Raw genomic sequence first — 23,723 nt, 5'->3', positions numbered from 1 at the left:
ATAAACCAGAAGCAAGACAAAAAGGAGGAGGAGGGGGAAAAGTTTTTTCTGCTGCAGCTGGAGAGTGATCATGGCTGGGGGAGGAAAAAAAAAAAAAAAAAGAATGAAAGAATAGAAATAGCAAGATCAAAACACAGTCATGTTGATGTGTCTTCATCCAAGAGCGATTTCTTCATCCTCACCAGGGACACAATGAGCCAGCCACGCGCCGTCACCCCGCCAGCAGCATCTCCTCCACAGGGCACGAGGCCGCGGGGTCAGGATGTGCCCATAAGTTATCTGGAGGAGGAATCGGCCCCGTTAGCTACCGATAGCTCATGTGCAAGAAGGCGGCCTCATTACTTACAGCTCTGAGACGGCTCAGGTCAGATGCTGGTTAATAACAGAGAGCCCAGACAGATCCATCAGGGTGAGTGAACGCACTGCTAGCTGGGGGTCAGCAGCATGGGGCAGCTCCTCCGTCAGCACAGCCCTCCCAGGCTGATGGAGCCAGCACTGGGGCAAGGCAGGAGCATTTCCAGCTCGTCCGTGGGGCCAGACCCACAGCCTGCCCTCACACAGACATCCTGGCTCTCCTGGTGGACCCTGGCACTGCAAACCTACAGCTAAAATGCCCGGTTCCTCTGCAGCACCCCCTCCATCAGCCCTGCGGTGGGAACCCACTGCCCCAGGTCACCCAGTGCCCTGAAGCCCAGGGGCTCAGCACCGGCACGGCACTGAGCACTGCCCACACCAGACATCGTTTCCACCATCAGAGGGCATTGTCGGATTAATTTTTATCCCAGCTGGTGGTCAGGCTGGCTTATCGAGGCGGCTGGGTGAGCGATGCCACCGGGGTGGAGGCTGAGGTCCAGCCGTTTGGGCGGTGGGCCAGGCAGCCCCATCTGGCCATGGGCACTGGCAGGGATGTTCTGCGCCCCCCGCAGTGCCCCCATCATCTCCATGCGTGGCTTTGGCTGGGGAAGGACGAGGCTGAGAGCAGGCTGCGTGAGCAGAGGCTTTGCAGCCCTGCTGAACAGAAGCAGCATCGCCAAGCCTGTGCGGTGCTGCACCCTGTGCCCTTTTCTGGCTGTTAGTGCAGTCCTGCAGGGCAAGGAGTGCTTGCAAGCCCCCAGGGGACCGGAGAGGGCAACAGCATCCACTTTTAGTGAGCTCTCCCAGGAAAGGTCCGGAGGGCATGGAGCGGAAAAATCTGCTAGATGTTGTTGGCTTTTTTTTTTTTTTTTTCTGAAAGCAATCATCCAAATGCCTTTTAATTTATGAGCATCCCAGTTGTTAGGTTTCGGGGCGGGCACCTTAGCAAGGATCGGGCAGAGGCATCATTTCCAGGAAAGCAACCTCTTGCAGAAACAAGCCGCAAGCGAAAAGCTGCCCTGTGCTCGGCAAAGAGCAGCCCCAACCTGTGGCCAAGCTCCTGCTGGGCAGTCCTCTTGGTGCTACCCTGGGGCTGCAGCACCCATGGGCATTGCTGATAAGGGATTTGGGGGTTCTGCACCTGAGCTGGGGTTCAGCTCAGTGTATGTTATCAGAGCTCCCTCCAGGCTAAACGGGGCTGGCTGTGGGGATTGTGCGAAGCCATCTGAACAGCCACCCACAGATCCCACCTGTAAATCCCACCCATAAATCACACCCACCCAAGGTCCTTTTCCTCCCTGCAGTCCTCCAGCCCCTGCAGGAACTTGCTGCAGTCACTTCGCCATCCCTGATGTCCCTGGGGCAGGGAAAGGGCCATAGGAAGGGTGCTTCCAATGGGAGATGGACAAACAAGGGATGCTGATAAGAAGGGAATCCCCAGTGACTCAGATTAACTCTTCCCACTGCCACTTCAGCCGTGGAAGAAGTGGGCCATCCCATCACCCCCAGATGGATGCGAGTTCTTCTGCACCCCTGGGCCGTGGAGGTGGCTGCATTCACCCCAAAACCACAGGTCACAAGGGCCTGGTGCAGGTGCAGGGGGCAGAAAGCAAGGTGGGAGAGGGAGGAGGCCACTAGGGGCTAGGGGAGACTTGCTTCTGCCTTGTGCAGAAGACACCAGAGAGAAGAAAGAGCCAAAGCCATCAGAGCAGGAGGAGAGAGAAATCACGTGGAGGGGACACAGTGCCCTGGGTGCAGCTCGCAGGGGTCTGTAGGGAGACGGCCTGGGGCAACAAAGGGTGCTCCTTGCTCAGTGTGCTCTGGAGCCATGCTAAAGGTTTCTCCTCCCCTCTGCAGCAGCCTTTGGGGTTGGAGGCTGACTCTTTGCTCCGTGGGGATGGTGTGGTCATTGCCCACAGTGCCCAGGCAGCCCACGGGCCCACGGATGTGGTGGCCACAGGGTGAGGTGCCCGGCACCGCCAGCTGCTCCGAGGAGCCAGAGGTCCCCATCGACGGCAGAGGACCCCCTGGGTGATTTTTATCATTTGACTTTATTTGCGTTAAGATAAACCGCGCCTTTGTCTGTACAATTTCTCCTTAAATACTTGGCAACCCTTAAAAATAAAAATCGAACCAAAAAAAAAAAATAATAATAAAATAAAATAAAAAGAGAGGAACAGTGCAGGCTACAATATCAAAACAGTACAATGCTTGTGAATAAATAACCCCTGGGCAGCTCGGGGACTCGGCTGTTCAGATTGCACGGGGCTGGCAACTGCAGCCCCCCTGGGTCCTCATCACCCCTTCCCCTGATGGCAGGACCAGCAGCTCCCCCCAGCTCCTAGTTGACCGTCTCGGCTATGGTGTTGCTGTCGGTTTTGGTGGTTTTGCAGCAGAAGTACTGGTTCCAGATCTGCAGGAAGGCTGTCCGGAACTTCTTGATCCTGAAAGCGTAAACGATGGGGTTCATGGCCGAGTTGCCGTGGGTGAGGAAGATGGCGATGTAGGTGAGGATGTGCGGCGTCTCGCAGGATGGGCAGAACAAGGTGATGCAGTTGAGGACGTGCAGAGGGAGCCAGCTGAGAGCAAAGAGGAAGAGGACCAGTGCCAAGGACTTGGCAATCTTCAGCTCCTTCCCGTAATACTTCTGGGGGTCGTTGGAGCTGGAGGAGACCTTCTTGTTGAGCTGCTTGCGGATGAGGTTGAAGACTTCCAGGTAGATGAGCAGCATGAGCAGCAGGGGAGGCAGGACCCAGACGAAGAAGTTGAAGTACACCATGTACTCCATGCTGATCACCGTCTCGAACTGGCACTTGATGACAAACTCCGAGTGGCTGCCGTTCAGCTCGTGAGTCCTCCGCATCTTGTTCAGGTTGTTCCAGCCAAACATCGGGGTGAGTCCCACCAGGAAGGAGACGATCCAACAGCAAGCGATGGCCACTGCTGCCCGCCGGGGTGTCACCACGCTCTTGTACCTGTGGAGGAGACAACAACCGCAGGGAAGAATTAAACACAAGCAGGAGATTTGGCCTGGGGGTTAACACGGCTCCGCGTGGGGTGGCAGTGACCCTGCAGAGGAGGTAGCGATGCTCCTCACCACCTTCCCTTGGCCTGGTTTCTCTCCATGGAGCCCCACACGGCCTCCCAGCACCTTCCCCAGCCCCAGGGATGGGCAGAGACCTCCAGGGTGGTGCTGGAGCTCCTGGCTTTGATGAGAAGCCAGGAAGTGCATTAGCGACCTGGCGTATGCCTGTGTGTTCACTCAATTGGAAGCCACCCCCATATCTGGGGGGAGTCCCATGGCAGCCCACCTCCCACCCGAGCACCCACACCCACAGCAGCGGGTGGCCCTTCCCTCCTGCTGCATGCTTTCTCCCTGCCAGGCCAATTCCCTCTGTGCCAGGGGAGGAAATCGCCAGCAAAAGCTTCCCTGGAGACCTGCTGGGTGGAGGAAGCATCCAGCGGTGCTAATGGTCCCCTGGGGCTGCTCCTGGGCACAGCCTGTTTCATTTCCTAATGTGTCGGCCCCATCGACAAACCCCTCTTTCCTAATGGGCTGGTGCCAAGGGATGGAGGCAGGAGGCAAGAAGAGCCCCAGCTGGGCTCTGTGCCCTCCCCACTGCTGTGGGCATTGCAACGGGGCTGGTCCCAGCTCTCCAGAGCTTTCCAAGCGGGAAGCAAAGCCTGCTAGATTGATTTCCCCCCTGGCCCTCAGAGGAAAGCTTCTCATCGGAGGCTGGGTGGATTCGCTGCCCGAGTGTTATTACTTTCCACCGGAGGGGATTGAACCAGGAATGTTTTTTTTTCTGGCTGTTTGTTGGGTTTTGCAGCAATGCCGGTGTTAACCTGGCCGTGGGGATTGCTTGGAGGTGGTTGGGGAACCTGGAGCCTCGTCCTGGTGCTCAGAGCTCCCTGCTGCTTGTCTTTAGCCTTTAGCTGAGGTGGAAAAACAGAGCATTTGGGAGCTTTTTAATAAATCTGCCAAGGACCCAAACCCACTCATTCTGCCTCAAAGGTCTCTTCTCAAGACCCATCTCATGGGCAGGGTATCAGGGTAGGAGCAGGATGGAGAGGGGACATCAGTCCCCATGAGCAAGGAGGGTCCGGAGCTGCCTGCCCCCGGTGGCTTTCCCAAATGACCCCCTCTGGTCTGAAAAACCATTCCCAGCATCTCGGAGGCAGGCAGGTCCCATGGGAAGGAGGTGGCAAGGCAGGCTGCTGTTTCCTCTGAGAGCCGGAGGGTGATTTATTCCTGGAGGGGAGGAGAGAGGGCAGGAGACCCTGAGAAAGCCAACAGGGCAGGGAGAGCTGGGGCACTGGGGGCCCAAGGGGTGGTGGGAGAATGCCAGCACTGTGGGATGAGAGAGGGGAAAGGGGGGACCCATGGGAGCAGTGGGTGGCAGGAAGATGGGGAGGTCCCCATAAGGTGGAGTGCTGGTCCCACATCACCCACATTTAGGGTTTTCGAGGGGGTTCTACTAATTTTGCTGAGGTCCCCCAGAGCTGGCTCAAGAAGAGGCTGCAGGGTGGCAGTGATGTCCCTGTTGTCCCCAGGCACCCTCCTGGAGCTTGGAGCCAGTACCCAGGCATGGAGCTGCTCCCAGAGCACCCACTGCATCTTCCCCTGCCCACACAGCTGGGTCTGGGGAGTGGAGGGAACAGAGTGAGCACTGAGACCCCGGCTATAGCCATGAGCTGGATCAGAGGATGCAGGATTCATGCTTGTGGCTGGAGCAGAGGGGATGGAGAATGGCTGCAGGGGGCCAGCATGGACAGCCCCGGCCCCCCGCAGCTCCAGCACGTGGTGTGCTGTTGCAGATGGCTATCAGGACAGCTGCAGAGGTCACGCAGACCTCAGGTCCCAGGGTTGTGTGCAAGCCCACATAGTGCAGAGGGTGTAGCACGCGCTCAGCAGAGCAGCTGCCCCTCAAGCTGCCAGTTGCTTGTCCACCTCCCCATATCAGTGCATGTCCCCTCTGTCCTCAGTGCACCTCCATCCATCCTCATTGCACCTCCATCCATCCTCCCTGCACCTCCATCCCTCCTTAACACACATCCATTCATCTTCAAGGCACTTCCATCCGTCCTCGCTGTGCATGCAGTCCTCAGCACACCCCCGTCCTGCTCCCTGCTGCACACCCAGCCCTCCTCGCTGCATGTCCCTGGCCCCACACACACGATGGTCTGAACGTCTGGACTTTGCCTGCCCCCTCCTTGCCCTGCTTACACGCCCTGCACCTCTCCGGTGCATCCCCCTGCACATGTCCCAACACCATCACTGTCACAAGAGCCAGAGCCCAAATCAGCAAACCCATAGAAATCAGCAAACTCATAGAAATCAGCAACATCTGGAGCTGGGGCTTTTGTTGCCTTTGCTCCTTCAAGCAACAAGCCGAGGGCAGTGATGCCCACCAAGCAGAGCACCCTGCAGAGAAATGAGCTGGGGGCTCAGGGTGCCCATACTGCCCATCAGCCTTGCACAGGAATGATAAAAATATATAAAATGACTCCAAGTTCCTCCTCCATAAACCCTGTAGGGTCTGGCCATGGGGATCCCATGGGGCTCAGCCACTCTGAAGGCTGCAAACCCTACTGAAAAGAAGGGAAATGCAAGATCCTGCCCATTGCCTGACCCTGCTGCAGAGTGATTTGTGGGGGCACAAACAGCAGAGGGGCCACGAGCAATCTCTGCTGCTCCCATCATTCTGCTTTGATCATGCCATCAAGCAAATGCCTTTCTCATTTATCTCATTTTGTATTAATGTGATAGAGATGGAATTTGGGATGGGTCTGGGAGGTAGAAGCACTAGTAAATGCTGATAATGGCTTACAATTAATAAATAATTATATTATTATCATTGTCATTGGAACAATTGCTACCATCATTACAATTTTATTGCTACTATTACTTTTATTAACAGCTGTGCCTAAAACATCCAAGATAATGGTCACTACCATCATCATACAATTTTGGTTTGTTTCCTTCATCTGTGGGGTTTTGAGCCTGGCCATAATTGCCAGTTTTCCGCCTGCCCTCCCTCACTGGCGGTATCTGTGCTGTCCCTTCCCCACAGCGATGGGCATCACTCCTGGACACACTGCCAAGGCCAGGAGAAAGGAATGTGGAGAGACCACAGCGGTTGTCTGTCCTTGCTGATATTGCAGTGAACTGGGATAGACAGGAGCTTTGGTTTGGTGCAGAACAAGGATGTCTGCGAGGGTTTGGAAAATAAGACAAAGAGCCAAAATATCAATTATTGATAGGGTGCTGTCTGCATCCCCAGAGGAAGCACAAGTGACAAGTGGAGGCAGAAAAATTGGTCTGAAAATTAGTCTGATTGAGCTGGAGCAGACTCCTCTGGGAAGAGCCACTGCCCCTTTTTGGGGTGCTGCAGGAGGTGCTGCAGGCAAGCTCTTGAGCTGTCTGGCAGTGGGTGGCCCCATGGCCCTCTAACAGCTTTCAGTACACATCCAAAAATTCATGATGAGTGGTGTATTTGTTGCTCTCCTATCAATTTGACCTCTTTCCTGGGGTCTGCCCCCAAGATAGAGAGGAGGGCCTGTTTCCCAGACCTCTAACCATCAGGTCAATCCAGATCTAGCACTGAGAAAACATCTCCTCTTGGCTTGATTGAAAAAGCCTCAAGGATTCCAGGTCTGGTTTGAATAATCTTTTTTCTTAGTATTTCTCTGAATACCTTTTACACCAGAAAATACTTACAGTTGCCCTGCCAGCCCTGAGATGCATCTTTGCTGGTCCTTGCTCTGCTAGGGTTTATTGCAGTGCAGTTCCTGAGGAATTAATTCACTAATGAAGGCAGGCCATCGCTAACGAAATGAAGCTGGAGCCAACGTAGTAGGAGGAATGCAGACCAAGCTGACATGAAGATCATCTGCATTATGAGTGCAGCACAGAAGAGCAGCCAGAGCATGTCCTGATCTAATTGAAAATCGCTAGATAAAACCTCCTTGTATCTTTGCTTCAGATCTCTCAGTGTCCTGGAGGCTGCTGGATGGGAAGATACTGGGTGTTCGAAGCAGCTCAGAAATGCAAGGCTCAGAAATACAAACTGAGAAATGCAAAGCAGCGTACAGCAAGGGGCAATCTCAGCTCAGGGCTGGATATGGAGGCGCAAGGTGGGAAGTGTTGCTGAAGGGACATTGCGTGCCAGAGGGACCCTGGTGACAGCTCCTTATTCAATTCTAAACCTGGCCATGAGAAATCATTCCTTCTTCAGCCTCTTTTCTTGACTATTTTCCTTCTTCTCTTTGGGGAAGCCCTCTTTTGGGCTTCATTTATATTAAAAACATTAAAGTCAAGATCTTGAAGCTTATCAAGTTTTGAAAGTATACCAAAATATCTTTAAAAAAGTCAGCTGGCATTGGCAAAAAACATCTCTTAGCACCAATGTTCCCCTTGCATCGCTTGAGTGCATCTCCCATCTGTTCACATCCCCCTGTTGTGGTGGTTGGGAGCTTTGTGGCTCTTTGGGATCAGCACCAGCTGCTCAGTTCTTCCTGCTCCCAACAGCATCTATCCAAAGACCACAGCAAGCCAACTCGAGAGCCCATGTTGTTTGCAAACATGGCTGGAGCTGCTGGATGAGGCATAACGGGCTCTCCCTCCCCACCACAAATGTATTTCACACCCTTCTGCGTCATCCCTGCAATGCTGGGGACAGAGGTGGCAGGTGGCACCGACACAACCGGAGAGGTAAAGTGAGAAAACATCTCGCGGGCAGAGGGGTACCAACACCATTTCAGCTCATTGCTCTCATGGTCTGTCACTTCTGGTTCTCCACCTTGGAAGAAATGGAGGTTTGTGGCAGCTGGTGGCCGTGTGGATGATGGCCTTGGGAGGGATGGATGTCAGCCAACATCAGCCAAAGCTGGTGGCTAGATGGAGCTCTCCATGACAGTCTGTTCCTACAAACACTCCAAAAGGAGGAGACTGGCCCTATCACCATTTCCTTGGAGTTACCTGGGAGATTGTCCCGATCACAAACTCCCAGACCTGTTGCTTGCCTGATGCCAGCTGGCATCTAAAGACCTACAACCTCCAAAACCCATGGAGAGTCTCTCAGGGGAGTCCAAAGAGTGTGTCCTGCAGACAGGACATTGGTGCTAGGTGGTGATGGAGCCCCTGTCCTGTACCAAAATGGCCTAGCAGCCTCCATAAGCTTGGGATTTACGATGTCCTACCACAGAGCTGCCTCCTAAGGCACCAGGAGGACCCAAGGTGCCCTGTGCACCATCACCTCCCAGCATGGCCTGTTGGCTGCTCCATCAGAAATTCAATCGGTGGAAGAAACCTGAGGAGTGCCGGCAGGCCCCTGGGACAAGAGGGGACAGCAGGACGTGGTGGGAGAAGACAAGCCAGGTGGCTGTGGCAAGGCAGCTTCCAGAGAGCTGGCCTCAGGCTCCTTGCGTGACCTTGGAGAAGTGATTGAAAGGAGACGAGGAGGAAAATCCCAGCCTGGCACCGAGCCCGTGTTTGTTTGCTGAGGGTGAGCGTGAGCGCAGCTGGAGGGGGCGGCCGGGCAAGCACCAGGCCACGCTCACTGCCGGTGGTGTTTTGCTGGGGCTGCAGCCAGGTCCCATGCAGATGGGGCTACGTCCCCAAAATCTCTACCCGGAACCCCTCTGGCACCCCTCAAGAAGCCACAGCCCAGGCCAGGGCTGCCCAGCTCCCACCAGCACCAGCTGCCCCAGTCTGCAGCATGCACTGGGACAGCCCACAGCAGTGGGAGAAGGGGCAGCAAAGGCTTGGAGCTCGGCGCCACCGTGTGCTGAAGGAGGAGGCACAAAGCAGGGGCCTGTGAGGTGCTGGATCCTCCCTGCTGCTGCTGCAGGACCCCATGCGGGGTCACCACAGCCACTGTGGTTGGAGTATGGCATGGGACCAACCCTCGAGACCCAGAAGGACTTTGTCTCCATACAGTGTCCTCCCCACCAGGCACCACAAGCAGCCGGCGCCTTTCTAGCCCTACAGCTCACCCCACACATGGGGTTACAGCAGCTCAGCACCCCAGGCTCAGCACCACCAGCCTTCTTGTTTGAGGACCTCTGCTCCCAAAATGCTTCGGTTTCCTCCGCTGCAGCGGGAGGAGATGGCTCCACACCGCAAGGCTTCTTAATGCAAACCTGGCCCAAAGCCACCATAAGCGAGGCAGAAAGCGTGTGCACGGAGCTTTATAAAGCCGTAAGTGAGCTGTGTGCCTCTCACTGAGGTTCCTGCTGGACCAGTCCATGCCTGGGGCTTGGTTTTGCCATGATAAAACGGCAGCTCTCTCTGTAGGAATTACTCTGCGGCAAGTGTCTGCAAAGTGCAGGCCGCTACGGCCAGGCAAAGCAGCTAGTGAGCCCGCCAAATGTTTCTAACCACTTTTAATAGCCAGTAATTATTTAATGGATAAAGGCGAGGGTGATTATGAGGCTTATGAGAACAAATCCATCCTGCCAAAGTTGACTGGTCCCTGCACACCCAGACGTGATATCCCCAGGGCTTTGGTGAGTGCTTCGCTCGGTGGCGGGCGAAGCGGCAGCTGGCCACAGCTCTGGCAAATGAAGAGGTGACAGAAGAAGGAGGTTTTGTGCTCTGAGCTTTGTACGAGCAGGTTGTATGGGAAGCTGGGCCTTGCAGCCCTCCTGGACGCAGACAAGGTCCCAGGAGATGCCTCTGCCTTGGTGTGGGTTCAGCCAGCCCTGACACCTCTCCTCGGCCCTTGGAGGCAGCCCTGGGATGCTTGAGGGCTGCAGGGAGATGTGGGCACATCCAAAAGCGACCTTAGGGCCCGAAAAAGCCCCACAAGAAGCAGATGAAATAATGTGGAAAAGGGCTTTTATGGGCTACAATGTCTGGAAATGGGGAACGATGTTTCTGCAAGGCATCCAGGATGTGCCAGAGGTTTGTCACCTCGGTTTTGTGGTGCAGGACTTGAGGGTACACCAGGAATTTCCATCCAGCTGATGGCTCTAAGTGGGGAAAGGGGCATCCCCCCAGCTCCAAGTCCTGGCCCCAGAGGCTGGACACATCCCACCACCTCTACTGCTCTCCTGAAGCCATCAGCCCTGGTGTGGCCAAGCCCCTGAGCACATATCCCAGCTTGAGCTTGGCATCTCCAGTGTGAATTTGTTACTCCCAGCCTCCTGAGGCTGATAAGGGCTCATCTGGTACCCATCCCCATGCTCCACAGCAGCCACCGGGTTTCTGAGGCTAAACCTACCACTTTTCAGGTTCCACCTAAAGAAACGAGTTCAGCCTTCACCTGCCAAGCCAAAGAGCCTCGTATGATCATATCTCCAGTCCCTGGCGTGTTAGGAGCAGCCACAACATCACACCGCCCCGGATGAGTTCACTGCCAAGCAATCACAACCCCCTGCCACCAGTCCCGGCGGAGAAGAAGCTGGCTGGCTTTCCTCAGCCTGCTTTGCTTGGGATGTCTGTGCCAGTGAACTCCCCGAGCTCTGGCAATGAATCACAGCCTGTTCTGGGGAACAAACCACAGGCTTCCAGTAACTGCAGAGGTTCTCACAGATCCCTTGCCAGTTGTGCTCAGCTCAGAGGAAGGATGCGAGCAACCTCTGTGGTGGCTCCACCATGGACAGATGGTTCCTGATGGGACCAAGCTGCAGGGGGAAGCGGGACCATGGGAGGGCTGGAGGTCACAGGGGAGGAGGATGGAAAGAGTGGTGACCTTGCATCCATCCTTCTCCTCCAGGCTCTGCCTCGGGCATGGGAGATGTTGCTGTTGTCCAAAGAAGGCAAAGGAGCCCGTTGGCTGCTGCCATGCAGCAAGAAAGGCAATTTTTCTCAAATCCTTCAACACCATCTTTCACCCAAGCAGCAAATATAAATCCTTTCTGCACATGAAGTTAATTTTGCTTTCAAACTGGGCTTGCTTTATAGCCTGTGGTCGGATCCTGATGAATTCAAGTACTCTCTCGCTGCATAAGCAACAATTCTTGGTAAGGAGAGCCCAGCTGCTGCTCAGCCCCCTCATCCTAAATATGTGCAGGCTGGAGCCAAGGAAGGATCTTGGGATGCCCAGGGCATCTGATGCCTGATGGAAATGGTGGCTTAAGCCATGCCCCAGAGGGTGACTGTGACACCACCCAGTGCACCCAAGGGTGCTGAGTGCCCATGCTGTGGTGGCCATGCTCTGGAAGTGTCACCTCATTGCTGTGTGACAGTCCTGGGGGTGCACCCGCTGTCCCTGGTGGTGGGTTACAAGGAGCACTGAGTCACAGATTTGCTGCCTGCTTCCTTCTGGGGAAAAAGGCAGGATTTGGCCTCCCGCAGCCAAGCCCTGGGACTCCCTCCCAGCTCCACCATGTGTGGTCACAGCCCTCAGGGGTGTTCCTGGATCGCCAGCTTCTCCCTCCAGGACCTGGAGGTAGTTGGGAGGGAAATGATTTAACGCTATTGGCAACAGCTTCAAAATCATGAAACGAGCTGCAGGATCTCAGAACTGGGGGAAAAAAATGTAATGTTCTTGTCTTTTGGCTCCTGGTTTCAGGCAACATTTTTGAGCATTTCTCTGCAATGCAAAGCACAAGAAGCACTACTTTAAAAAAAGGAAAGAAGCAGAAGTTGAGAATCTTCTATTATATCAAGACTGTGGGAATTAGGACACAGACAAACACCCTAGTCCATGAGAGATGGGGGTGAGCTTATGAGGGATGATTACATCAGCTGATGGACAGTGCGACAAGCACAAAGGACTGGCTTTCAACATGTACTGCATGCAGCAAAGTCACCAGATGTTTTTAGTGTCTGAAAAGGTGTGCCATCAAAAAGTGAAATTTGATGTGCAAATGTCTCCTTGGAAGGGGAACAGCCCTCCTCCAGCAGAAAACAATTTCTGCAGAGCAAGAAGGTTTCAGGATGAGTCACCCAAAGCCCATGTACACCTCTCTCAGGGTGCTGGTGTCTCTCACCCAAGGATGGGAGCCTCAGGTCCTCCGTCCTCACCACTCTGGGCCATGACAAATGGACCCGGCCACTATGCGGGCTTCCATGCATCAGCCCTGCCCCTGCTGCAGCAATTAGCTGGGCACTCATTACCCAGCCTGGGCTCAGAGCTGTGTGGTTGAAGAAGTCAGAGCATCCTTGTAACACAAGGCAAAGGGAATAAAAGGCAGCTCTGGCTCTTTTCAGTGTAAACCCAGGATAAAGGCAGTGTTTTTTCAATTGAATTTTTGTACTGCACTTGAATTTTTCTGTGCATTACATTTATTTCTTCTTTATACAAAGGAGCCCCTTTGGAATGAGGACTCTGAAAGTCAGCCTCCAAAAACGAAGAAGGGAGGGGAAAGAGGGAAGGGAGAAGAAAGAAGGCAGCTCCAAAACACTCTCAAAATGCCAAATCTGCCAAATGTGGGCTCCATGAGAAGCTGAAACAAGACAGCAAATACAAAATGCCTGGTGAGATCAGGCTCTGAGAGCCTCTGTGGCTCTTACCCCAGCCCACAAAGTGCTGTGGCTTGCTAGGAGGAAGGCGCCAGCTGAGGAAGAGCTTGGTACTGCCTGCATGGCACCAGGGCAGGTGCCACCGTCCTTCCCTGAGTGTCACCATCACCCTCTGTGAACGCTCCAAGTCAGAGGACAAGTTGGTATCCGACCGGGTGAGTCTGGAAAGAAGCAAGAGCCATTAAAAAGAAGGAGCGGGACAGACATCCCAATTGGAGAGGAGGGGTCCTGAGATCTGCTGTTGGGCAGGATTTTGCGCTTTTCTCCCTGGGTGAAGGGGAGGCAAGAAACCTGCGATAGCATCTCCCATGGTGAAGCATTAACCCAGCCACGAGGCACAGCTGAGGTGGGTCTTTATCTCTCAGCTGCAGAAGGACACTTCAGAAAATGAGATATCCTAAATTACAGCTGGAACAAGAGATTAGTATCGGCTGTCTTTTAATTTCTTGTTTTCGCACTTCTGCTTGCTGACCCAACTCCTGACTGATTTTTGCAGTCAACAACCAAACTCTTTGGTTTCTTAGGCTACAACTTGTTATTGCTGTCCGGGATCCTTACAGCACAATTTGTCGCTGCAAAGGGAACATTTCCCTTCGTGCACTTCGCCTAGTTCAAAGATTAATACAACCAAGGCTGAAAAATTGGCTGGAAGTTTGCAAAACAGGGGAGGTTGTTTTCTCCACCCAATGTCTAAATGAGAATTAGGAGAGCCGATGAGATCTACTGCTTCTAAGCCTCAGAGGACACAGTAACCCCAAACAACCAGTTCAGCGTCTTCTATACAGTGCAAATTTCCCCTGCTTAAAAGCTCCATTTCAAATACGAAAAGCAGTCAGATTAATTAATCTTTTCTTTTTTTTCTTGCTGATGAGTTGGCTATATGTGCTTTCAATTAATGAAAACTGTCTCCAAGATGCCATTTTGCGCTATAGCTAATTTCTATCTTCAGTCCAAATGCAACTTGCCACAAATCATGGGTACAATCTGTGTATTTCACCCCTCCGCAACATCAGAGAAACAGGAGAGGGGAGGGAAGGACTACGTATGTGTTAAGCCATAAGGTTATTTATGTAGAGATGGATCTGTCCCATGCAGATCTATGTATCTTGACCAGCCAAATGAAACGCCAAATTGAAAGTGGAGGCTCCAGTTAACACCACAATCAAATGTTCCCTCACCGCAGAGAATCGATCTTTCACCAAGAAAACAAACAAAAAGTTCAAGTGCAAAGCAAATCTGAACTCTATTATTTAAATCTCGTTTCCTTCAGATTTAAACAACGATTTATTCCCTTGGGAGAAAACCGATTGACCTTGCTGCCTGGAAGGAAACAGCTCCGTATTTCCATCAGGATGGCAGAGAGAAAGAACCAAGACCCGAGACCAGGAATTGCAGCAAAATGCATCAGCTGGACATAAATTACACTCCGTGCATCTTCCTAATTACCCTGGCAATTAAATCCAGGCAAGGAGCAGCGGGCAGATGCAGCCTGGGTCTGCTCAGGCAGCCTGGTTGGTGCAGGGCATGGATTTAAAGAACTCGTGGGCCAGGCAGCATCCAGCTCTCCCCGTGCACAAGGACTGCTGTGAAGCCTGCAAGGGACACAGCGTCCCCTCTCCTCGGTGCTCAAGGATCAGTGCACGGTCTGTGCAAGAGGCTTCCCAGGCTGCTGGAGACAGAGGTGCTTTGCTGGGGCTGGACCAGCAGCAATTAGTGCAGGGGATGGCCCTACAAGGATGGAGCATCCGCACTGCTGAAGCTGTGAGCATCGTGGGAACGAGTGCTGGTCTTTATTAAAGTAAACCCACGTGAGTGTCCGCCCAGCTCTGCACAACCTTTGCCTCGTCCATCTGGACGCAGGCTGTGCCATCAGCTCTCTCACAGTCCTGACCACTCGGTGCCACAGGCACACAGAGCCACTCCTGCTGAAATAAACCTGTCGTTTCTGCACGCTACAGGGTTGAAGTCACCGCGTGTTGCTACCAATGCAGAAAAGAAAGAGAAATAATTCAGGCTGTAAGCCTGTGCTAATTCTGGCTGTGTCTGAGGCAGCATTCCTCAGCATCAGCCTCTCGGTGCTTTCCGGGAGTCTGTAGCATCACTCCCTCTGCGAACAGATGGGGAAACTGAGTCGCAGAGGGGGGCTCTGAGATGCCAAGCGAAGCAAGATGAACCGAGCTGAATGAGAAAGCATCCCTGGTGCCAGGAGCTGGCACTTCCCTCATTCAAAGGAGGCCAAGAAAAATCATCCTGATCTCTGCATGCAGGATGGGGAATGGCCCAGAGAGGGCAAACAGGCAGCCCTGCCCCAGAGTCCTCAGCCTTCTGAGGCCTGGCCCTCCTTTGATGGAAAGGTCTTATTGTCACCGGGGCTGTGACCCAGGGGATGTCACCTCCCTGCCCGTGTCCCTGCATTCCTGCTCAGACATCGCTGGCACCCAGGGTTCTGCACACACGGGCATCACGGTCAGTCTCAGGGATAGCACAGTTGGGGGCTGGAGAGGAAGACAAGCGAACAGTGCTTGGGGCCAAATCCCCTTCCTTTTTGTATGTTCTCATTAGAGCAAAAATCCAACCAGACCAACCAGCACTGCTCCAGGCTCAGTGCTGGGGTCAGAGCCCATGCAGGAACCAGGCAGGGATGGGATGGGGGAGGATGGAAAAGGCAGCGAGAGACGGGACAAGGACACAAGCAGGAGCTGCTGGGTCCCACCAGGCTCTGTGCAGTGAAAGGAAACCCGGACACCACAAAACTTCCCAGCATCTGATCTTGCTCTGCCCTGCCCAGTGTCCCCAAATCCAATCCTTACTCTGCAGTTTGTCCCCCATCACAAATATGGCCCTGCTTCTGTTTTTTTTGGAAGGAGGAGCCCACCCCTGTAGGGTTATTTTACACTCCTGCTGATGGTGACACTCTCCTGGTGACTGTCATCACCAACATCTCCTCAGCCCCAGACCTTCCCATTTGGCTGCCCTCAGGTTGGGAAGTGCCTGGGCAGGCTGCAGCAGGGCTGGGCAGTGGCGCAGCAGGAGATGCTCAGCTCATTGCTATTCCGCAGGGCTCCCTGCTGGCTCTGGGGCTTTTTTGTGCCCATCTTACAGAGCATCAATTGCTCTTTCTTCTGCCTGGACGTCCTGCGCGAGAGCCACACGCCTGCCCTGGCAGCTGGGTGGCTGTGCTGCCAACAGAGCCAAGCTGGATCTTCTGACAGGGTTACGCTCATCCTAACACCATGAAGGGCAAGGGCAGCAAGGCTCTGGTGCACCCTGGGGTGCAGGAGGAGCTGAGGGTGGCCCAGCTGGTGGTGACCCCACAGCACGTGGCCGACCAGAGCATGGCAGATACCACACACAGAGGTGCCAAGGGCTGGGCAATGACCCAGACCAGCCCATGGCTGTGGAGGAGGCTGGTGCCAGCCTGGTGGCAAAGCGGTACCCGAGCCCACCCACACGCCCAGCGCCCACCCCGTGAGTCACAGGGCTCTGCTCTACCCCCTGCATGGAGCAGAGGTGGGATTATTTCTATGAAACCAGGTGACCAGGACCCCATCAGAAGACTCCGACGTGCCTGGAGCTGGCTCCAGCACCAGCTGGCCACGCTGACGGCGCACAGCAGGGTGAGCTGGTCCCTGACTCACTCCTGACACACTGCCTGCAGGGCCAGGCTGGGCTGGCGGGCACCCGGCTGGCTGAATCAGCAGCTTGGGCCTTGGCAGAGTCTCCTTCTGTAGAGTTTCACTTGTCTTCTCTGCCCCAGCTCTGTGGGGTCCTTGGAAAGCACTGGACACCGAGCCCCGGTGTGCGTCATCACCGCCTCCACCAACCCATTGCCCTTGGAAACATCCGAGTCGCTCCAGGAAAGGGAAAGCCATCTCCAAAGCGTGTGGTGGGGCTGCTGGAAGTGTGACAGAGACCGTCTGCATGTTCCCGGTGTTTTGGGGGCTTTGCTGCTCTACCATAGGTCTGACGGACCCATCATACCACAGACCTCCCGCCTGGTAGGGTCACCCTGAGCAAGCCACGGCACTGCTCTGTGCCTCAGTTTCCCTGCCTGTAAATGTACTGCTGCCCTTGCTGGGAACAAGCTTTCAAATCTACTGGTGCTGCATTGCCAAGGGTCTATGTTCCAACCTCAAAATTACTAGAAATCAGAAGGAAAATAATGAAAATCTTCCCCGAGTGTGATTGTGGTGTGTAGGTGGCGAACACCAGCAGGGAGCTGCGTGTTGCTCATCTCCCTGCAGAACGATGCTGCAGAGGGAAGCTCTGCCCAGGAGACAGATGTCGGCTCCAGCTATCGGGGTCAGGGCGAAACAATCCCATGGGCAGCTTGCCCGGCACGGGGACTGCATCTGGCCCTGCTCAGAGGCTGGGACGAGGTGGAGTGCTGCTGCCCCGTGTGCCCATCCAGGGTTTCCAACAGCCACACACTTCCCCTTGCTCTTTTAGCCCAAAAAGTTTGGGAATAACCCCAAATATCAAACCCAGAGCATCCCTGCTCTGCCCCCCTCCCCTCTGCACTGCTGAGCGTGAAGCCTCCCACGGTTGGACCCTTGCCACGTTCCGAGGAGGGCACATCCAAAAACCCAAGCTTATTTTTCCCCAAAATCTGAGGATTTGGGAACACTGCTTCCAGCCCAGGTTGCTCCCCTCTGGCCAGCACCGCAGCGTCTGTGTTTTTTTCGAGTGACCTGATTTTGGGGCTGTCAGCAGGCGTCTCGTGGTGCTGCTGCAGCAGCTGCGCGTGCTCCCAGCGAGCCTGATCCAGACGTCCCCTCGCCGAGGGAAGATCTGTGACAGCCTGCGCTCGGCTGGAAGTTACTCTGCAGATCACAGAGCCGTGCTGCACACTGGCTCACCCGGCTACTCGCAGGATCTACGGCTGATATAACCCGATGGGAAATCCTTGCCCATTTCAGCTGTGCAAGGGTCCGGCTCCGGGTCCAGGACCCTCACGGCACATCCGTGCCTTCGGGTGTAAGCAGAGCTCTCGGTGTGAAACGTCTGCTCTGATTTAGCACCCACACGCTGAGCTGCTTGGGGGGGTCTGGAAAATACAGCTTGGAAACAGCCCCAGGTCTCCAGCAGCCGGTCCCAGGCTGTGTTTTCTGCCTTTTCTCCTCCACCCTTGGTTCTGATCTACCTGCTCCCTGCGCATGAAGCTTGCTGCAGGTCACCCTCGTCTGCTAAAAATAAGCTTGGCAGAAGGCAGCAAGGGCTGGAACAAAACTGCTTTGAGAAAGAGGTGGCTGCAAAGATCTGTCAGTCCCCCAAACTTCTCTGGTTTAGGAAAATGGGAGTGTTTTCCTTAGAAATGCAGCCTGCTTTTGTAAAATGGATGATGCCTTTTCGTTGACTAACAGCGTGAAAGAAACCTCGATGAACTCCCGGGCACGAGAGCCCCCCTGCAGCTCTCCAAGCTCCCGCTCCCTCTCTGAGTCACCTGGATGCTTTTGAAACCTTTCCTCCAAATTTAAAAATAAGCCTCAGATGAGCCACGGTTTGGTTTACTCACTTGCTTGGCTGGGCAGGATCACTCACCATTGCCCTCACATATCCTCTGCTGCTTTGTCCAGGCTGGTTGGAGCCATCTCCGGTCACCCTTGCCACCCCAGGGACACGTGGGACACATCGGCTCGGTAGCAGATTGCCCTCAGATGAAGCATACGTTTCTTTATCTTAATTTCAACCCATTGCTCTGGTCTGATATCCTTACAACAGTCTGAAATATTGCTTCTGAGGTTTGATAACTCCCCTATCCATGGGCATCATCTCCAGGGGAGCAGGTCCCGCAGGGACTGGGGCCACCGCACACCCCAGCCTGGCACAGAACCTCTCCGTCTGCACCCTGGGCACATCTGCTGCCCCCCAGAGCCCAAATATCCGGGGAGACTTCCCAGCATTAAGAGTTGGGAGCACTGAAAAATATTTCCTGCCTTCCTTAGGTGCTTTGGTGCTCCCATTTCCCGGGAATTTGGGCCAAAGCAAGGTTCGATGCCTCCCTCGCCCCCCCTCCCACAGCAGTGGGGTGCCCCCAGCCATCCTGCCAGGATCCCCCATGAACTCCCCGTGGGGGGAAGAAGGGAAAGCAGCGGCTCGGCCACGCTCCCTGCTCCGCGCCCCAGCTGGCCGAGGGTGACGGCGCCTTCCCCAGCTTCCCTGTGACCCAGCCCCAGCTGGCCCCACGCCTGTGGCTCTTGGCAGGCCCGGGGAGAAGGGGAAAGAGCACTGCAATCCTGACACGAGCCGGAGCTCAGGCAGGAGCCTGGAAAACCTAGGGTCAAGTGGGAGGAAGCTCCCCCTTTGCACCGCCAGCTCCATCCAAAGGCTTGCAGGTCACCTGCAAGTCCTCCTCGCTTGCAGGAGCTGTGCTCCAGGCCCAGATGCTCCTGCTGTCCCTGAGCTGTTTTATCTCCTAGGGCTCAGGGCATTTCTGCAACAGCGCAGGGTGCCAGCACTGTCCCCAGAGTCACCCGCAGACCCTGCTCCACCCTGGGCTCTCCCCGTGCTGTGTCACAGCTTCCCATCTCTGCTCTTGCCTCTCATTTCCGAGCAATTTCCAGCCTGGTTTGATCTAATTTTCACAGCTCTGCAGCCTCACACATGTGCTCAAACCCTGCAGAAATGCACACGCGGCTTGCGCTGGTGGGATGCTCCTCGGGGTGCCCCAACACCTGGGAGTTGGGGTCTGGGCAAGGAGGGTGGTGGCCCCCCATGTGCAAGGGCTCTCTCTCCCAGCAAATTTTCCCCGGTTTTCTCTTCCTGGCATGTGTTTTAAGCCATTTGAGGAAAGAGCTGGTGGTCCAAGAGAAGCAGGAAGCCCTGGGATGGAACCAGGCTGTGTCCCTGCCTCCAGCTTCCCTGGTCAAGGGGGCTGCAGTTCAGCACGTCCCAAGACCTCCAGCTCCTCCTGCCCCAGCCCTCTCCAAAAAAAACCCCACACAGCACCTCAGGGCAGAGCAGAGAACCCTCAATCAGCCTCAGAGCAGAGCTGTGCGCTAAAGGAGCTCCATCCCCCTGCAGACATCCCTCCGGCACCGTCCCCTCCTGCATCCTGCCTCTGGCCACCGCCGCGGGGATGCCGGGGGCCGGTTCCTGCCGGACGCCCCTGGCCGGCTGCTTCCCCTCCCTTTGAACTCGTTTCATCTTCCCTGAGTGTGGCTGCGAGGGGAAAACATGGTCTGGGCTGGGGACCCCGCTGTGCCCGGCGAGGGGAGGCAGCACGCCGCGGGTGCCGCTTAACCGCCGGGAGGGGAGGAAGGATGCGAGAGGGGAGATGTGAGGTTTTCCGCCAGCATGAAGGCAGCGAGCCTATTTTAGGTGGTTTCCAGCTGTTTGGAAAGGCTCCTGTTGGGGCTGGGAGCTTGGGACCCTCTGCTAAACTTGAGCAATGCTTCTGCATCCCCACATAGTCAAGGAAAGGTGCACTGGGGGATGCAGCCTGCTCCGGACCCCAGCAGGAAAGAGGGATGTTACCCCGGGGCTTGGGGCAGGGCCCCAGGAACAAGGAGGACTCCTGAAATGGAGCAGAAGCTCTGTGGGTGCTCAGGCATCACCCACATCATTACAAACATCCCGGGGCATGATTTGCTCAAGACTCAGCCACACCATCAGACACCCACCTCCAGGGCACCAAAGCTCCCAGTGCTCACTGTCTGCAGGGTGTGTGGGGAGCGGACGGGTCCACTTTTGCTGGATGAAAGCACAGCCCTTGTGGCTCCGGGGCCGGGTGTGTGTGGGTAGCCAGGAGCTGGAACCGGGCTGCGCTGCGCCGTGTTCCCCCTCCCTGCCAAGCTGCGCCTCCAGCCCCAGCTACCTAATTAAATAGAAAGCCCGGGAAGCCCAGCGGTGACTTTGCTTCTCCTTCAGACAACTCTCCGCAGCCAACAGCCCTGTTGTCTGCTCAGCCCAGGTGGCCAGTACGTGACGGGGACTTGGGAACCTTTGTGCTTTCCTTCAGGGCTCCCAAAATGCAAGCAGCACCCCCAGGGGACCCCGGAATGGTGATGGCACAAGGATGGGGAATGAGGATGGAGCGGGGCCACGTGGAGCCTCTCTGCCTGCTGCTCCCCATCGCTGCCGGCCACCTCTGCAAAACACATGGGGGCACGGGGCAGGCATCCCCTTGTCCTGCTTCCCCCATCGGTCCCCTCCATGGAGACACGGCCATGGAGCCCGAAATGTGAAGGTGGTGGGCTGAGAGGGAGCTCTGCTAGACAGCAGCTGTCAGTGCCATCAAAATCTTTCAGTACCTTTTTTTTTTTTTTAACATCTAACAAGAACTTGGGAGAAATTTGGGCATTTCAGATTCAGGAAATATTCTTTAGCAGCATTTTCTGTCCTGTTTGTCATTTCTAATATTTCGCTGCTCTGTCTAGGGCACAAAATCAACTACATCAACTGCATTTGCCAACTGCCAGGAATTCGTGATAGGCACGAAAGGAAACGTCCAGGAAACATCCAGGGACGAGCGAACGGGAGAGCTGGCGCAGCTGAGCACTTCTTGGCGAGGCCATGAAGTTATTCAATATTAAAGAAGGGTGTGAACCGTAGCAAAATCTCACTGTGCTGAGTGGTAGAGCACAAAACAGGCTGACAAAATACAGGGTTAATATTGCATGAGAAAAGCCTGCCCGAGCTATACGCAGTACGGAGGACTTTAACTTAGTGTTGCTCTCAGGAAAGTGCCTGGAGTCAGAGCAGAAATCTCCCCCCAAAGGCCCATTGCATGCTCAGGGGGAGTGAAGGAGGAAAGAGGCTGAATTTGGTAGGAAGAAGAGACAGACGAGCTCGGCAGCGTTGCTATGTATAAACCCACAGTCCTCCCACACCTGAACCTGTCCCCACCGCACCAGGGATGCAGAAGGACCGAAAAAAAAAAAAACTAAAGTGGTGACAGGGTGCGAATCGCTATGGTACGCCGTCGGGCTGGGAGATGAGGATTTTTCAGGCTGGGAAAAATCACACTTGGGGAGGAAGTCGGGAGCTGCCTGCGAAACTGCGTGCGGCGGGGAGGGGGTGAGCAGGGGCCGTGTTTTTATCCTGTGCCGCCCCTCTGGATTACGCTCCTTTCCTGAACAGCCTCTCTCAGCCCCAGATGAATGACAAAAAAAAACACCAAAGCAACAGATCCTTGTGGATCCAGTGGATCTGAGCACTACGAGCACTCCTGAGCAGCCACTTGGTCCCGGTGCAGTTGCCTCCTGCCCCAGAAAAGCAATTCCTGCCCTGGGAAGGGTTCTGCTCCTGCTGGCAGCACCCAGCACAAGGAGGTTTGGTGTCTTTCAGGGGGGTGTCTTTGTGTTTACACAAGGCTGTGCACCGTCGAGTGGCCCCGACGTGGCTGTCACATCCCATCCAGCCCCCAGACACCACCAGTCCCACCACAGCTCCCCAGCTCCACACCAGAGGGCAGGGAGCTAAAGCAGTTAAATTTTCACTCCTGGAGCAACGGAGTTAAAACAAAGTGTGTCCCCCAGGTATTTGCTGTGGGCTCGGCTTTCCCAGAAGATACAGGTGATGAGAAGGGGAAAGACACGTGGAGAGGAGTCATCCGTGGGGCAGCCTCACAGCCAGGGCTCACTGCTGAGAGGAGTGACATGCCGGGCTGTCACCACTGTCCTGCAAGCCCCAGAGCCACGTCCAACAGGTCCCTGAGGTTGTCAGTGCCAGGGTCCTGGTCCCCACCTTGCCAGGAGAAACCTGAGCTGAGGATAGAGCTGTCTCTCCTGGGCACCTCACAGGGTGGGATGTGGGGACCCCACGACCACCCCCAGCACCCCCAAAACAGAACAACCGGAGGCTGTGGGACCCCCGTGGCCAAGCCCATCCCGATCACTGCTGCAGCCAAACTGGCACTGCTGCTTCTCGGAGAGCCTGGGGCATCCTCCCTGCCTCTGAACCTCCCCAGCAGCCACCCGGGACCCGTTCCCAACACGCTGTCCTACCTGACGGGGATCTTCACCCGCAGGTACCGATCCACGGCGATGGCCAGGAGCGCCAGGATGGAGCTCTCGGTGAGGATGAGGACGGGACAGGCCACCATGAGGCAGCTGTAAAACTCCGTCTGCGGTCCGATGTTGATGATGATGGCCAGGGGGATGACCAGAGCCCCCACGGCCACGTCAGCCACCGCCAGCGAGACGATGAAGCAGAAAGTGGCGTCCCGCAGCGCCTGGTTCATCTTCACAGCCCAGATGACCAGGATATTCCCCGGCACGGACACCAAGGCGATGAGGACTTCGATGGAGATGTAGGCAGCCTGGAAAGCCGAGACGGGGTGTGCCATGATGCTCCCGTCCCCTCCCGGCTCCTTTTGGGGTCCCTCGGTCACCTGCAGAGGCAGAGGGAGGCGATCAGCGACTGACATCCTCGGCGGCGCTGCGAGCCGGGACGGAGCCTCTGCGGCGGGGGGGGGGGGGAGACGTGGAGGGGGAGGTGGGAAATGAAAGAAAAAAAGCAAAAAAAAAAAAAAAAAAAGCAAACAACAAACAAACAAACCACAACCTCCGCTTGTGCCGGCCCCCGGCGCTCCGGCTCCCCCCCCCTCTCCAACCCGCCCCCCTGGGCTCGTCCTTCCCCGGCCCCCCCCTCCCCTCCCGCAGCCCGGGGCTGAGCCGAGCGGCCAGGGGGGAGCCGCGGGGGCTCGGCCGCCCCCTCGGGGCCGCCCCTCGGGGCCGTTTGCCAGAAGCGTGCGGCCGAAGCGACCCCCCCGGAGCAGCCGCTCGGTGCCGGCCCCGCCGCCTGCCGCTGCGCTCCGCAGCCGCGTCCCCCCCCGGGAGCTCCGCAGCGGCTCCTCACCGTGTCCGGCGGCCTCGGGGGGGGCTTCTTTGGGGTTTTTCCCCGACCCCAGAGACAGCACGGAGGTGCTCAGCCGCCGGGCAGGGCGGGGGCCATG

At 55.7% G+C, this 23,723-nt stretch overlaps 1 protein-coding gene across 1 annotated transcript; it reads right to left on the bottom strand.

Annotated features, from left to right (window-relative positions):
* Positions 1-201: 201 nt before the first annotated feature.
* On the bottom strand, positions 202-23,723 carry ADORA1 (adenosine A1 receptor). The gene is made up of 3 exons (XM_084301786.1): positions 23,627-23,723; positions 22,774-23,159; positions 202-3,329 (listed from the first exon to the last, which is right to left on the bottom strand). The coding sequence occupies exons 2-3, from the start codon at positions 23,112-23,114 to the stop codon at positions 2,696-2,698; spliced, it is 975 nt and encodes a 324-aa protein (XP_084157912.1). The 5' UTR covers positions 23,115-23,159; positions 23,627-23,723; the 3' UTR covers positions 202-2,695.

This window comes from Netta rufina, assembly GCF_964035555.1.
Source record: "Netta rufina genome assembly, chromosome: 26".
Taxonomy (NCBI): domain Eukaryota; kingdom Metazoa; phylum Chordata; class Aves; order Anseriformes; family Anatidae; genus Netta; species Netta rufina.
This window is presented reverse-complemented; position numbering and strand designations above follow the sequence as displayed.